This window comes from Dasypus novemcinctus, chromosome 2 (genome assembly GCF_030445035.2).
Source record: "Dasypus novemcinctus isolate mDasNov1 chromosome 2, mDasNov1.1.hap2, whole genome shotgun sequence".
In the NCBI taxonomy this organism is placed as follows: domain Eukaryota; kingdom Metazoa; phylum Chordata; class Mammalia; order Cingulata; family Dasypodidae; genus Dasypus; species Dasypus novemcinctus.
The window spans coordinates 34,975,371-34,990,751 of record NC_080674.1 but is presented as its reverse complement, the minus strand read 5'-3'; the positions used below and the strand labels follow the sequence as shown (position 1 = coordinate 34,990,751).

At 42.6% G+C, this 15,381-nt stretch overlaps 1 protein-coding gene across 5 annotated transcripts in view; it reads right to left on the bottom strand.

Moving 5' to 3' along the window:
* Nucleotides 1-15,381, bottom strand: part of PDZD2 (PDZ domain containing 2) — a 432,190-nt gene that overhangs the window by 124,229 nt on the left and 292,580 nt on the right. For all 5 annotated transcript variants that reach the window (XM_058307486.1, XM_071207654.1, XM_058307512.2 and 2 more), the window contains one exon: nucleotides 8,525-9,026. In XM_058307486.1, coding sequence (XP_058163469.1) covers nucleotides 8,525-9,026 — 502 coding nt within the window. The remainder of the gene's footprint in view (nucleotides 1-8,524; nucleotides 9,027-15,381) is intronic.

Genomic DNA, 15,381 nt, shown 5'->3' with positions numbered 1-15,381 from the left:
ATAGTAAAAAACCAGATGTTGGTCACTGATGTGCAGAGATAGGAATGTCTGGGGGAATTATTACCAGACAGAGACCTGTTGGATCCTAGACACTTTCTAGTATAGCGCTGCTCAGTGGGGCTCCATTACTCCAGCAACATGCAGAGGTGCCAACGTCTCCTCTGTTCCCTGACCACAGACAAATGAAGCCTGTCTGGCCAGATGTAACCTCAGAAGACACTGGCTTACCACAGTAGTTCATGAACTTGTCAATGATCCCTATCATCCAGTCACCTCACTTTGGACTCTACAGCTTTTGGTTTGCTGCCTCTGACCTCTGGAACACCTTTCTCTTTCCCATTCAGAAACAGCCTCCCTGGACTTCAAAATCTCCCACTGCTCCACTGTTCTAAGAAGCTGTCCCTGAGAGTCAGTGTGACCACCAAGACGGCAACTTTCACCACTTCCAATATGTGAGAACTACTAGCACCAAAAAACAAATGTGGGCATGTGCTGACTAGGGGCTGCCCATGGCCTCTCACGTTGGGGCTGCCTCCCTGCGGCCTGGCTGCACAGCTGAGGAACTAGAATAACATGACTTGTTTAGTCCATGCAAGACTATGCCATGGTTCTGGGGTCTTGAAGATGTGAAGTGCTCCTCTGCCCCCAGTACAGAAAAGCTGTGGACCACTTCTAACCCAGAAATCCAGAAATCCTAAACCCATTGGGCTTTAAGCCAACTTAGTAAAAAAACCTATCCGCCCCCATCACTAGTTTACATGATCATGTTTTTGTGGTTTTTTCCCCCTTTTACCCCTCCAAGGTTAAGCAGAATGGGTAAATATGGTCCATAGAGAATGTGCCAATACTAGACACCTTTTAAGTTTTTTAGATGTTTTTAGAAATAATACTTGTGACAAGAAACAAACAAAACTATATCATCAGGAAGGAATATTGGCCTAAATATATGTTCTGTCGGAAGAGTTAAAGACAGTTAGTTTTCTTCCAGAACACACATCCCCTCCATTCCACAGCCCCTGCTTCCGGCCAAACACACACGGAAGCAGTTTGAAAAAATAAACAAAACAATCAAACATCTATCTAATGAAACTTAAGATATGGTTTCTGAGGGCAGAAATGACCAATCTGTAATATAATCCCCAACAATACTAGTTAAGAAACACGCCTTATTCATCACTTTTATCCAATAACCATATTTTTAGTTAATTAAAAGCAAGAACTAAAAGGGAAGAGACCAAAGAAATGCAAGCTTCCTTGCCCTGGAATTTCTTAACCTTTGAGTGAAGGAGTTTAGAAGAACCCAAAGGAAAATACAAGTAAAGTCATCAGTCTTAATTGTAAAATTGTTGGCGTTAAATTTGACTGTCTAAATTTGAAAGCAGTATTTGGTTAAAAATAAAATCAGTGTTTGAAGTTTATTAGGTTACAGCTGGCACTGGCCAGAAACCAACCGGCCAACTAAACAGAATCCTATTAAATATATTTCCAACTGCCTACTTCACAATTCCATTTGGATATCTAGCACCCATCTCAGCATGGTCAAAACAGGACTCTTCCCCTTCCCAATCCTGGCTTTCCCATTTCCATGGAATGGGACGATCATCCTCTTGAGCTAAAGATGATACTCAAGCCAAAAAGCTCTTGAGTTATCCCGGATTCTCCCTTTTTAACTCATCTCCTATGTCCAAACCACGAGCAAGCTCTGCAGGCTCTACTTTAGCATGGGTCTCACATCCATCTGCTGCTGCTCATCTTCCCCCACCCCCACCCATGTCAAAGCCACCAGCATCTTTAGTTTGGGTGACTGCAATAGCTGTCAATCTGGTCTCCCTTTTAGTCTCCATCTCCCGCAATGCATTGTTCTCCATTAAACATCCAGGGTGAATTTCTAAAAACCATGAACCATGATGCACTCAGCTTCACCCTCCAACAGCTTCCCAGTGGAAGGTTCAAACTCTTTGCAACAGCATAAACCCTTGTGATCCAGCCCTGACCCTCAACTCTTGCATCACCTTCTAGTGCTCACCCCATCGCTCACTGTGCTTCAATCTATCTGCCTCTGGAACACTCTACGGTTATGGCCTTAGGGCAGCTGCTTTGCCTGGTCCCTCCCTGGGAAAGTTCTGTCCCCAGAGTTTGCAAGGCTGCCCTTCTGTGACACTCAGTTCAGAGATTTCCTCTTCAATGAGGTCTTCGCTGACACCCAACATCAATTAGCCCTTGGCCAACACTGCCCAGTCACTCTTACACTTTGCCCTGTGTTATTTCCCTTATAATACTCCTTGTCCCCGTCTGACAGTCTGATCCATTTATTTGTGCATATATTGTCTGTGGCCCACGATACGCTAAAAATGTCACAGGAGCAGAAAACTTGTCTCCCTTGTTTATCACAGGTTCTCTAGCAACTACAGCAGGGCTGAGTGCATAGTAATAGTATTCCATAGATAACACTGGATTAACAAATATAGGTTGTTTATCCACTATTCTTAAGGTTCTTCAGCAGTCATGAAGACTGGTGTTAAGACGCTTCCCCAGACAGGAGGCCTGCATGTTTGCCAATGTTCAGTGTGCTAACACGGATACTGTTGTAGAGACGACAGAGTCCTGAAACAGACCCTGTCTAGACAGATGCCTTGAGTTCGCTTTCTTTTACACTGGCTTCAGGGGCAATATGATTTTGTCAGCCTACTGAGAAAAAGCCAAACCACACAAACTTGGACACTGGAATTAATGTTTTTGGAGTGTTAACCCTTTCCTATAAATTGCCAATTACTGTGTGAACTCAAAAGAATCCCTTCAATGTGGCCAACAAAGGGATTCATTACACAAACAGGGTGGCACATTAAAGTGCTGTCTCAGCAGCATTTAAATGACCTCATTTTCTGCTGGAACCATAAATAAAATTTTACAGCATCATCTTTGCCCCGGATATGAGAAGAAGACACATCATCTGACTATAATTTCACGGCAGTAAATATTCTGGATCTAGTTGCCAGCCTATTCTGAGACTGTTTACTTACCCCTTCTTATTTAGAACCATCAGATCAAATGAAGGAAAGGAAAACGGGGGTTTTCTCAGAGCTGGAAGTACCTTAGTCATCAGACCAAAATGCTTGGTTTATAGGTGAAAAAATGGAAGCTCAGAGAAGGGTCATGGCCACCCAAAGGACAAGAGCTAGAAAGGAGGAACTGCTCCCACGCCCCAGGCCTGGTGCTTTGGGTGCCGTCATTAAAAATATATTAAAAAAAAAAAAAAGAAATATAGTTGATTCTCATTATTTGCTGAGTTGCGGTCTATAAAGTCACTGAAAACACTGAATTACTGAATTCTGAACCATTACCCTCAGAGGAAATACAGGGTTAGGTTCCTGTGAGCCTCTGATCACATGTTTTTGACAGCCAATCAATACATAGCCTTGCTTTATGTGTGTTTCTGTTTCAAGATGCCTTGTTTAAAAAATGTTGATTCATTAACAATGAAATCATGGCCAACAGCACTACAACTCACATCTGAGCAAAGTTTACCTATCACACGTATTTTGTCTGTAAGGCACAGCCCAGCCTTCTTGCGCTTAGGAACATCAGACAGCACTTAAGCTGCTCGGGGGCCTCTCCTCTAAAAGCACAAAAATTAAAAAACACAGCTCCAAGGATACTCTAAGAAGGACACTTGTTTAAAATATGAGAGCTGAAAAGAGAAGGGAGAGTGTCACCTTATTCAACCTTGGCTGGAAACAAGTGCGTGTTGGGTGACTCCTGTTTTTTATCGCTGTGTGTATATCTATGAATGACCGCTAAAGTGCCACAATTACTGGGTTTGGGGGCTACAAGTGAATTTTAGCACGTAGGTGATTTTGTAAACACAGAATCCACGAATATGAGGATCGACTGTATCTACAGAGCACCTACAGGTGCCAGGCACTGAGCCAGGACTGGTGAGAGAAAGACAAATAAGGCCCGTGCTCTTAACTCTACTGGGGAGATAAACAGGCCAGATGGTAAATTGGATAAGTGGGAGCCATGTGTCAATGAAGATGAGCAGAGGGGATAGTGGGAGCACAGAGGGGAGATGCCTAAAGATGGGGGCAGGTGGCAGGACAGTCAAGGAAGCCTCCCAGAAGAGGGGATCACAGCACTTAGGTCCCCATAAAGGTAGAAGCACGGCTACGTTGAGCAGGGGAGAAGAATCCAGTGTAACAGCAGCATCTGTGAAGGCTCAGAGGCCAGAGCAAGCATGGCTTTTTGAAAAGAGCCTCAGGTAATTCAGTCCGAATCTGGGAAGCAGAAAGCAGGGTGAGATGGGGATAGAATGTTAAGCAGGGATTATGATGAAAGGCCTCACATGTCATGCTAAGGTCTGTGGATGTTACCCCAAAAGCAAAGTGTACCTACCAAAAGGTCTTAAGCTGCAGTGGGTGTGTGCATGGGTGTGCAGCACATGCGTATGTATGATGTGTCCTTTGGTAAGATCAGTCTGATTGCAATGGGGACAGTGGATAAGTGGGATGAGAATGGTGGCAGTAGGACACGTTAGATATAACTATGACCATCTAGATGAGAAATGAACGTGGCCTGGCTCTGGTCAAAAGTTGTGGAAGGGAAGAGAAGAAAGGTGGAGTGAACTGAAAGATCTTAAAGGCTGACCTAGAGTTGACCAAATTTGGTGATTGGCTATGGCGGAAGGTGGAAGATGGCATTTCAGTTGACTCTAGGGTGACCTATTATAGCTTGCCCAGGACTGAGGAATTTCCCAGGACATGGGATTTTCATTGTGAAACGGGAAGTCCTGGGCAAACCAGAAAAGTTGGTCGCACTAGTCGAATCTCAGGTTTCTGGCTTCAGCAACTTTGTGGATGGTGAGATGTGGAACACTGGAGTGGGTTTGGCGGTGCGGCCAAAGTGACTCAGTGAGTTTTAGGTCTGATGTGAAGAAGGAAAGATGGTGGTATCCATAAAGTTTGGCATAAAGTTTAGGGGATCAGGAAAGAGGCGGTGGCACAGTCATGGACTTAGGAGACATCCCCTGCAGGGAGACGTCGTTCACCTGGTGACCATGGGGACTTCCCAAAAGAGGATTGCCCTCACGCCACCGGTGTGCAGTACACTGAGGGCCATATGAGGTCTGTCCCGCATGTGAATCTCCTACTGAGTTTTCCACCCTTTCCTGCCGATTCAGATCTGAGCCTTTGAGAGAAGGCATGGCAAGAGGAGGGCTTAGGATAACCAGGGTAAGGCAACAGATGCATCCACAGACATATCCATGCCAGTCGTGCATGAACTTGCCTGGTTGGCAAATGATTGTTCTCTTTTTTACGTTAAGTGACTGAATTTTGTTTTATTCATTTTTACTGCACAGAATTACAAAAATGCACATTATATCTAAGCTCTTTACTAGAAAGATAGCAAAGAACTCTGAACTCATTTCTAAAATTGAATGTCTACTTCCTAGGAGATTCTTAGGTTTTTGAGGAGGAACTCAACTTTTTAAACTGATCTACTTGCATATGTATCATTATGTGTTGCTAATTTATAGAACCATACAATTTTTAAAAGAAAGCATTTTTAAAAAGGGAATGAGTTTCTTATAGCACCATTACAGAAGAACAGAATATAAAAAAAGACAGACGATTTATTTTAATGTAATATTTTCTTACTTAGAACAAATAACAGGTTGAAAAAGAAGTACCTGGCAAACAAAAACAGTTTAGATGATCCTATAAGCCTCTTCTGTAATTTATTAAGTCTTAGTACATATATTAAATCATTAATAAAACAGAAATGGATCAAGACTGGCATGTTTAACCTCCTGTTATTCAAAGGAATGTAATCTTTTCCCCAAAGGCACAGGAGGTAAATAGCTAATTTTTGTTTTTCCTGGAAATTCCATTTTAGCATGACCTTCATGTCAACTTATCTTGAAGTTAAAACAAAAATCTGTTTCTTTGAAGGTCTATTGGTTCCAATTAATATGCCACCAGGATGTGGCGGAAAGTTATGAAGATCTATTTGTTGCCAACTCTCTATCAATCCTCAGCAAATCCACTGAATGAAGATACTTCTGAAGTTGAAAGGGGAGTTAAAATATTCATGCTTGAAAAGGAGTGTGGTCTAATGCAAGTTACCAAATTATGACTAGGGCCAATAATTAGTCTACAGATAATGGACAGTTACCAAGAATACAAATTCCAGGGAAGTGGCCTTGGCCCATGGATAGGGTATCTGCAGTTCAAACATGGGAGGTCTGCAGTTCAAACCCCCAGGCCTCCTTGACCCGTGGTGAGCTGGCCCACTGTGATGCTCTCAAGGAGTGCCCTGCCACGCAGGAGTGTCCCCCACGTAAGGGAGTCCCACGCGCAAGGAGTGTGCCCCATAAGGAGAGCCGCCCAGAGTGAAAGAAAGTGCAGCCTGTCCGGGAGTGGCACTGCACACACAGAGAGCTGACACAATAAGATGACACAACAAAAAGAAATGCAGATTGCCGGTCCCACTGATAAGGATAGAAGCAGTCACAGAAGAACACACAGTGAATGGGCACAGAGAGCAGACAATTGGGGGGGGAGGTGGAGGGGAGAGAAATAAATAAAAAAATAAATCTTAGGGGGAGAAAAAAAAGAATACAGATTCCAGATAACAAGTCTCTATATCCTATAGGTATGGGGAGGAAAAAAAAGGCCCCAAATGGCATTAGATCCAGGTGGGTTTGTTTTTGTTTTTTGTTTTTTGGTTATTGCATTTAATTAAGATGAATAGAGGATGTGTACACTCTTCTTAAAAGTCTGTTTTTTGGCGGCGGACTTGGCCCAATGGTTAGGGCGTCCGTCTACCACATGGGAGGTCCGCGGTTCAAACCCCGGGCCTCCTTGACCTGTGTGCAGCTGGCCCATGCTCAGTGCTGATGCGCACAAGGACTGCCGTGCCATGCAGGGGTGTCCCCAGCGTAGGGGAGCTCCACTCGCAAGGAGTGCGCCCCATAAGGAATGCTGCCCAGCGCTAAAGAAAGTGCAGCCTGCCCAGGAGTGGCACTGCCCACACGGAGAGCTGACACAACAGGATGACGCAACAAAAAGAAACACAGATTCCCATACCGCTAACAACAACAGAAGTGGACAAAGAAGATGCAGCAAATGGACACAGAGAACAGACAACCGGTGGTGGGGGGTGGTGGTGGTGGTAAATAAATTAATAAATAAATCTTAAAAAAAAAAGTCTGCTTTTTTTCCCTTCTTTTAAATCATTCCAAATAATTTCCACTGTGTCCTAGGTCAGATGAAAGCCTCTAGCAACTCCCTTTACTACTTTATACCTTTCAAAATGATTCAGGGAGCCAATAGACCCTAACTTGTTTATTTCCCCTTAGGCTTTCCGTGTATTCACAATCTAATCATTAATTTAAAAATCATACTGCAATATTCACTGATAAAGAGCACATTATAGCATTTTTTTGTCCTTAGTTTTGGTGTGTGTGGGAGGATATACATTAAAATCTCCTTATTGCCCTTAATCCTGTTTTGGGGTCCATAAAATTGGTAGAAAATCACTGATAGTGCCTCAAATGAAAGAACATGATCCCTTGAGGGAAGAATTATTTTCATTTTCCTCAACCATAATACAGATTAGCTCTGAATTAAATAGCCTTCTATTCACTCCGAGGGCAGTGTTTCCCAGCATGGAAAGCTGAACTTGACACTGTCCTCTCCTATCTAACTCTGCCCATTTTTCATCTTTCCGACATTCCCTTTCATCCCTAAAGTGTGTCTTCTGAGTTAGAGAAGAAACTAATTCATGGCCTCCTAGGAAGTTATTGCTTCATTAGGAATCCACAGGAATATGTGCCAAGAGGATTCAGGGAATGAACACAGTTACCACAAAGAAATGTAACTCTAATGAAAGAATATTGGTTACAATGGGAAGGCAATTTGAAGCTAGAAGCTTACCCATTATCATTCAGAATATACTACAACTGCTTTGCCTTTAGGTTAAGAGTAGCATGGACCATCACAGCTGGATACCACACTATCAGAGATTTCTGTGAAGCTTCCAAACTTCACTAGAATTCAGCAATGCAATGCACATGATCCCATGAAAATGTCACTGGTTTTGATCTGCTTAAAATAAAAGCAGATGCTTCCCTGCATGTTGGATATCCTTCCTGAATAATACTGAGGCTTGGATATTTATGCTATCAACTGCCACCAGGAATTCTTGGCCTAGTGGTGACAATTCCACTGGTGACAGCAGCTGATAAATAATGATGCAGCTCAAGTACTTTATCTAGGCCTCATATGACTCAAATTATAACCACAGAAGGCTTGAATTTTCCACTTAGGATCAGTTGACTAGTTCTTTATTTAAGTAGGATAAAATGACTTGAACTTGGTTGTTGTTATCCTCTGATCATTTATCATCACTAAATTTTTGGCTTCTAAATGTAAGGTCATCTTAGATATACTTTATAAACCTGAACATCAACTTCAAAACAGTATTTCTTTTAAAATTCAGGTTTTATGATCAAACCAAATCTTACCTGTGCCAGACAGTCACTTGATTGGAAATCTGTCTTCCCAGCTTTTGAGAGGCGTTGTTTCTCATGGCTTGTGGGCAAAGGAGCATCTGTCTTTGGAATTCTATGCTCTGTCCCTCTGTCCACTTCTGACCTCTCTAGATGGGATCCAGCCACTACCTTGAGCACGTCTGGGCCATTCTCTAGCCCAAAGACATAACCATTGCCAAGTTCAGAGTCTGGGCCATTGTCCAGTTCAGAGCTGGGGTCGTTGTCCAACTCACAGCCAGTGCTGCTCTTGGATTCTTCAGTGGCCTTGTTGGCAGAGGGCCTGGAAATGACCCCAAACTTTCTTGTTCTTTTTCCTTTTTTTGAGGTTCGGTCAACCAGCTCCAAGGTGGGTGTCTCTCCTGGCTCAGAGCTGTTATTACTGTTGCCGTTATAAGGAGAATGGACTTTGTGCTTAAAGCGGCGCAGCATGATCAGGTAGATAAAGCCGCCATTCCAGCACTGCTCAGCCAAGTAGCTGCAACAAAAAGAGGTGCGGGTTAAAACCTTCCAACACCCTTCTCGAACAACATAACAGGCAGATGCATTCAAAGGACCACACAGGCACATTGAGGTACTAAGCTTCCTAAAGAGGCTCAACATTCAATTCATTCTTTTAATTTATACAATTATTGACACTAAAAGTAACAGAAAAAAAGGAAAAAACCAAAACCACAAACAAAACAAAAAACCTCAAAACCAGAAAAACGATGAACTAGAAATAAATGAAAGTACCTAGGATCTGGGGTCAGAGAAGGGTTTTTCTATTAACAGAGCCAATCTTAATATTAATATGTCACTTAAAAAATTGTTCTTCACTCCCGCAACAATTTCTTGCACAGGAATTACGTTAGACTCCCATTTATATTGTTCTGATAGAATAATACTGCAAGTCTCCAGAATGAAGAATAGATAAAATTGATGGGGAAAAGTAAAGTTCTGCTTTTACAAAGTAAAAATCAACTGCACAATGATAGGAAGCTCTGCCTTATCACATTTGTTATGAAAAAAGATACTGAGCTGGAAGCACGGTAGGATGGGATTGACTGGTGTTAAGAAGCAACTGCTCTGGGGAAACGGATTTGGCTCAACAGATAGACCATCCACCTACCACATGGGAGGTCCAGGGTTCCAACCCAGGGCCTCATGACCCATGTAGTGAGCTGGCCCACACACAGTGCTGATGCACGCAAGGAGTGCCGTGCCACGCAGGGGCGTCCCCCGTATAGGGGAGCCCCACACACAAGAAGAGCGCCCTGTATGGAGAGCCACCCAACGCAAAAAAAAAAAACGCAGCCTGCCCAGGAGTGCCACCGCACACACAGAGAGCTGACGCAACAAGATGACTCAACGAAGAGAAACACAGATTCCCGGTGCCACTGACAAGAATACAAGTGGACATAGAAGAACACACAGTAAATAGACACAGAGAGCAAACAATGGGGGGGAGAGGAAGGGGAGAGAAAAAAAAAAATCCACTGGGGAAAAAAAAGAGGCAACTGCTCTGGGGAGCAGATGGAACTAAGTGGTTGAGTGCCTGCTTCCCACGTATGAGGTCCCAGGTTCAATTTCTGATGTTTCCTGAAAAAAAAAAAAGCAGCAGCAATTGCTAAACAAGCCCTGGCAACGGTATGGGTATGCTGTATTCTTAACATCCTGCTTTGGGCTGGTCAGCACACACCCAGGGTGTCACTTCCAGTCTGGGCATCATATAAAGAGAGACAGTGACAAAGTGACGAGGACAAAGATGGCTTCTGGAGTCCATGTCAATCAGAAACCGTGGGAAGCACGAAGGATGCTTAGTATGGAGAACACACGGATTGGTCAGTTGCTTTTCTCATATATCTGAAAAAAATATATGAGGGCTGCAAAATATTCAGAAGCAGGATACCACATAAATGAGATAATGCGTGTAAAGCCCCACATACAATAACTTCTCCGAGGTCTTAAAGAATCCCAAGAAAATAGAACATCAAATGAGGTGAGTAATAAGTGGCATTCAGGACCAGATCATCAAAGCTTTAGCAAAAAAAGCACTTGCTCAAAGTCAGGAAACCAGGCTGGGCTGGACCCTCAACTTTTGCCATCCAAGATAAGAAAGCACAAGTCCCTGATGAGCACAGGGAAATGCTTTCGCCATTGGAATCTTGCCACATTCTACACATCACTGGTTCCCAAGGAAAGCGTGTCAACAACCAATCCTTAACAAATCCGACCGGCTTCCGTCTTCAAGGGCCTACAAAGAGAAGGCCTGGGGGTATGCTGCCTACATCTTCAGGAAGTGAAAAACAGAACCTGTCCCAGGCTACAAACCAGCTGCTCTCCCCCATGGCACAATGTCGCCTCTAAAGAAACGAGAACTGTAGGCAAATGGACATTAAGAGCCCCTTCTCCAGGATACAATTATGACCTTGTCACCAGGGAAAATCAGACCCAAGAGTCAGGGCAGGAAACAGGTGGGAGGTCTTAAAAGACCTTCTCTTTTATCAGGGCAAGCTTTCACTTAGGTAGCAGGTGCAGTTGCCTCAGGTAACTGGAGTGGGGAGGGCTGACCTGCTGTGTTTGAAAGGCAACCAGGTCTGGACCAGAGGCATATGTTCCCCTTACCTAATGGTCGGGTTAATGCCACGTTAGTGAATGTCCATCTATCGAAAATAATAATTCTGAATTTTTATATGGAGTAAAGCGAACACAAAAGAAGGGTCTGCAAATATCAACCAAACCTAACAAAACTTTCCTTGTTCTTGGGCTGTAAACCACGGTAGTGGACTTATGCACAAAAAAGTGGGTAGACAAAGGATACTGCACAGACCTCAGTTAGTTCTGTGACATTAAGTGGGATGGAAAGGCGTGAAGATTAGTGGAGCTTAGTGTCTAGAAAATCAGAATTAAACCTCTCTCTCAACATAATTTTTCTATGATGTTTAGATTTCATTTCTCTGAACTGGACAAGTATAAAATCTCAAGAGTAGTTAGCCAAGTTGTAAGGGTTCCTTAAAGCATTATACATTTGCTAAGTGTATGAAAACCAGTATGTGGCAGTAAAAAATAGGACCAGGTTGACAGTTAGATACTCAGGTCCTAATCCCGGCTTTGGCTCAACTGTGTGAACCAATAGCAATTATACCAAATGCCCATCAACTAATGAATGGATAAACAAAATGTAGTATATCCATACAATGGAATATTATTTGGCAATAAAAAGAAATAAAGTACAGCTACAACATAGGTGAACCTTAGACGCATCGGGCTAAGTGAAAGAAGCCAGACCAAAACGTCCAAATATGATATGATTATATTTACATGAAATGTCCAGAATAAGCACATCCATAGTGACAGCACGTACATTAGTGGTTGCCAGGGACTGGAGGAAGAGGGACGTTGGGATTGACTGCTAAAAGGTACAGGTTTTTTTGGTATGTGTGTGTGGGGGTGGCGGTGATGGAAATGTTCTGAAATTAGTGGATGTTTGCACAACATAATGACTAAACACTGAATTGGATACTTTAAAATAGTTTGTTATATGAATGATGTCTCAACGACAACAAAAATAACAGCAAATGTAACAATACGGGCCAAGTTTTGAATTCATTCATTGAATATACACTATGTCCTAAGAATTCTCTTTACAGAAGAAACCAAGGCTCTAAAATGTTAATTAACTCAGCCAAGTCTATAAAGCTGCTAAGTGGTGGACCGAGGTCTTTCTGATTCCAAAGCCCATGCTACATTCATTGTGCAATTCTGCCTCTTTAAATCATTATCATCCCTGTGATTTAGTTTCCTCATCTGTAAAGTGAGGCTGTTAGAACGGATCATCTCTAAATCGCTTCCAAGCTCTAATAATTGTGAATGATAATTTCCCAGGAAGTGTTTTGGGGATAAGAGGATCAAATCATCCCAATGATATTGATCAACTGCTAAGGACAAAACACAAAACTGGAAAAACAGAAACATTTCTGTCCAGATTCCCTATGTCTCATGGATATTTACTGTCAATCTGAAAAAGATCCAGTGTAGAGGAGGCAAGTCATTTAAAATTACTTTGGGGGGAAGCAGATGTGGCTCAAGCAACTGGGCTCCCTTCTACCAAATGGGAGGTCCAGGGTTTGATTCCTGGGGCCTCCTGGTGAAGGCGAGCTGGCCAGAGCAGAGAGTTGGCCCATGTGGCGAGCTGGCCGGAGCAGAGAGCTGGCCATGCAGGAGTGCTGGCCCATGTGGCAAGTTGGCCCAAACGGAGAACTGGCACAGCAAGATGACACAACAAAAAGAGACAGGAGAGACAATAAGAGGTGCAGCAGACCAGGGAGCTGAGGTGGTGTGAGAGATTGAGTACCTCTCTCCCACTCCAGAAGGTCGCAGGATCGGTTCCTGGTGCTGCCTAAAGAAAGACAAACAGACACAGAAGAATGCAGAGCGAATGGACACAGAGAGCAGACAATGGGGGTGGAGGTGGGAGTGGGGGATAAATAAATAAATCTTTTTAACAAATTGCTTTGGGGAATCTTTCCTTCTTTTAAATTAAAAAAAAATTTTTTTTTTTACTAAAAATCTGAACAATTTGATTGTTTACAGAGCCCTTCTTTCCCCTACCGAAAAAGCATGGCCCATTGCAGAGATTCTGAGTATAAGATCTTAAACATACTTTTCATCTCTATTCTCATAGAAACTCCAAGAACCTTGGAAGATGAAATAGTATTCACGTCCTTCTACAGGGTCACTACTCAGCAAAAATCACAAAGCAAAAACAAAAAACAAAGAAACAAGAAGAGTTTATCTTTAGTTCGGCACCAAGTCCCCATCCTTTCCTGGCTTCCTCATGATAAATAAAGACACTGACACCTTACAGGAACGGTATGACAGGCTATTTTATTCCTTCCTGGATACTGAATTTTCGAAGGTCATCCTGAAGATAAAGTGTAATGAATGAATTATGAACACCAGAGCCAGCTGCTGAGAGAGAGGCTGTTAGGCCAGGGGGACTTTTCTTAGCATTTTTCAAATCACCTTAAACATGATGTCCCCACAGTCCCTACCCATCTGTATTTATGTGTCTTACCTAACTGCCAGCACCTTCCTGGTTAATTCATATAGCCAAAGCCCTTTTTCCATTCAGTAGGATTCTTACCCATATTAGAATCTTTACATACAAAGCTTCAAAGTAGGCATTTGAGAAAAAGGGAAGGGAACACAATCACATGACTTTGAAAAACAGAAGGTTTCATCTTCATAAACAACATATTTGTTTAGCCTTTCAGAAGTTTCTCTATGTTTTTTTAAAAATTTCCTCTACCCTTAAAAAAAATTTCTTCCAGAACTTTGAAGCTGTCTTCTGGCATATAACATTATTCATTCAATTCAATTCAAATTTATTTGATTTTGACCAGCCCAGGATGACCTTAAAGATAAATGAGAGAAGACCAACATATCTAAAAATAAGGGTCTGAATTGTAATCTAGAACTCTCCTTCTGAAATCTGGTGTGGTTCTTCATTACACTTGGTCTTTTCTAAACAGATCCCTTCTCCTCTTCTCCCCCTTAGATATATTTTATCCAAAAAATGTTTTGAGCATTTTTTTCTATACCTAGAGGCTCTGTCATAATTCTGGAGTCTGGGCTCTCTAGGGGTGGGAGGACCGGGAAGGAGTTGGCAGGTGAGGCTGAATGACTGGAAAAGCTGGAGGGACTTTGAAGAACAGAGAGATGGAAAAACAGGAGATAAAAGAGAGGCATAGACAGGGAGGTACTAGAAGGCCAAAGACAAACATTATTTATCTTTGTCCTGATTCAATCAAAAGATGGCTTGAGGTAGCTGTGCAGTTTTGAATTTTTTACTGTTTTGCCAAATTCTTGGGAAGAAGCAATCTGCAGGTGCTTCCGAAAAATCATCTTGGGCACTCAGCCATCATTTACTGATGCCTGGTGCACAAGTGTCAACCCACAAAAGGGTGCTGCCCAACTGAAAAGTCTCAGCATATGTGTGTGTGTAGTTCAGAGTCACTTGGATCTCCACAACTGGGCACTGGCCTATACTATGATGCCATTAAACATCACATAAGTCAAAGAAAAAGAAAAGAATTCTACAACTCAAACTTTTCACCAAAGAGATATTCCTACTTCATCTGAGGATGTCAGGTCCCCAGTGGAGAGAAGAAGAGAAGTAACACTGCCTACAAGACGATGCTTACAGACAAGTTATTATGACAGAGAGAATAAACACTGACTGTAAGATGATGTTTATAGACAAGTTATTACGAAGGTCTGAGTTTTATAGAATGGGAATAGCTTCTAATAGTTACCCTGTAAAATGCAAAAGACAAATGGAGATCAAGTACTCTTGCCCACTATTGCCTCTTACCTATCATAATGGGAGGCTTAAAAGCCGTTTGTGGTCCTTTCAAAAGCTGCTAAATCTAATTAATCCAGAGGGCTGTCTGAAGTTGTAAATCTTTAGGTTCCCAGAGAATACACTGAAGTGTTAAATATATACTGGTTAATTTCCCAGTGAAGTCTTGGCTGGGAGACAGAGGTGGGCAAGTTTGGACAGCCCAGTAAGAAGGCATGAGAAGATGGGTGAATGTGATCCTGGAGTCATTTAGTAACCAGGTTCTCTAAGGGAGCCTCTCTTAGGTCTTGCCTCCCAGCTAACCTGACTTTGGAACATACTTCTCACAGATTATTCAGACCTCCTTAGATTGGGCCAAACGCTCTTTGGGGAATTCTGAAGGACTCCCAAATATTGCGCTAAGAGTGACTGAATCCTTGGTGTTCCAAAAAGCCTTTCCTGAGGATAATTCCTTCTACTTCTTTGCCAGTAGAGTGAGAGAGAACTT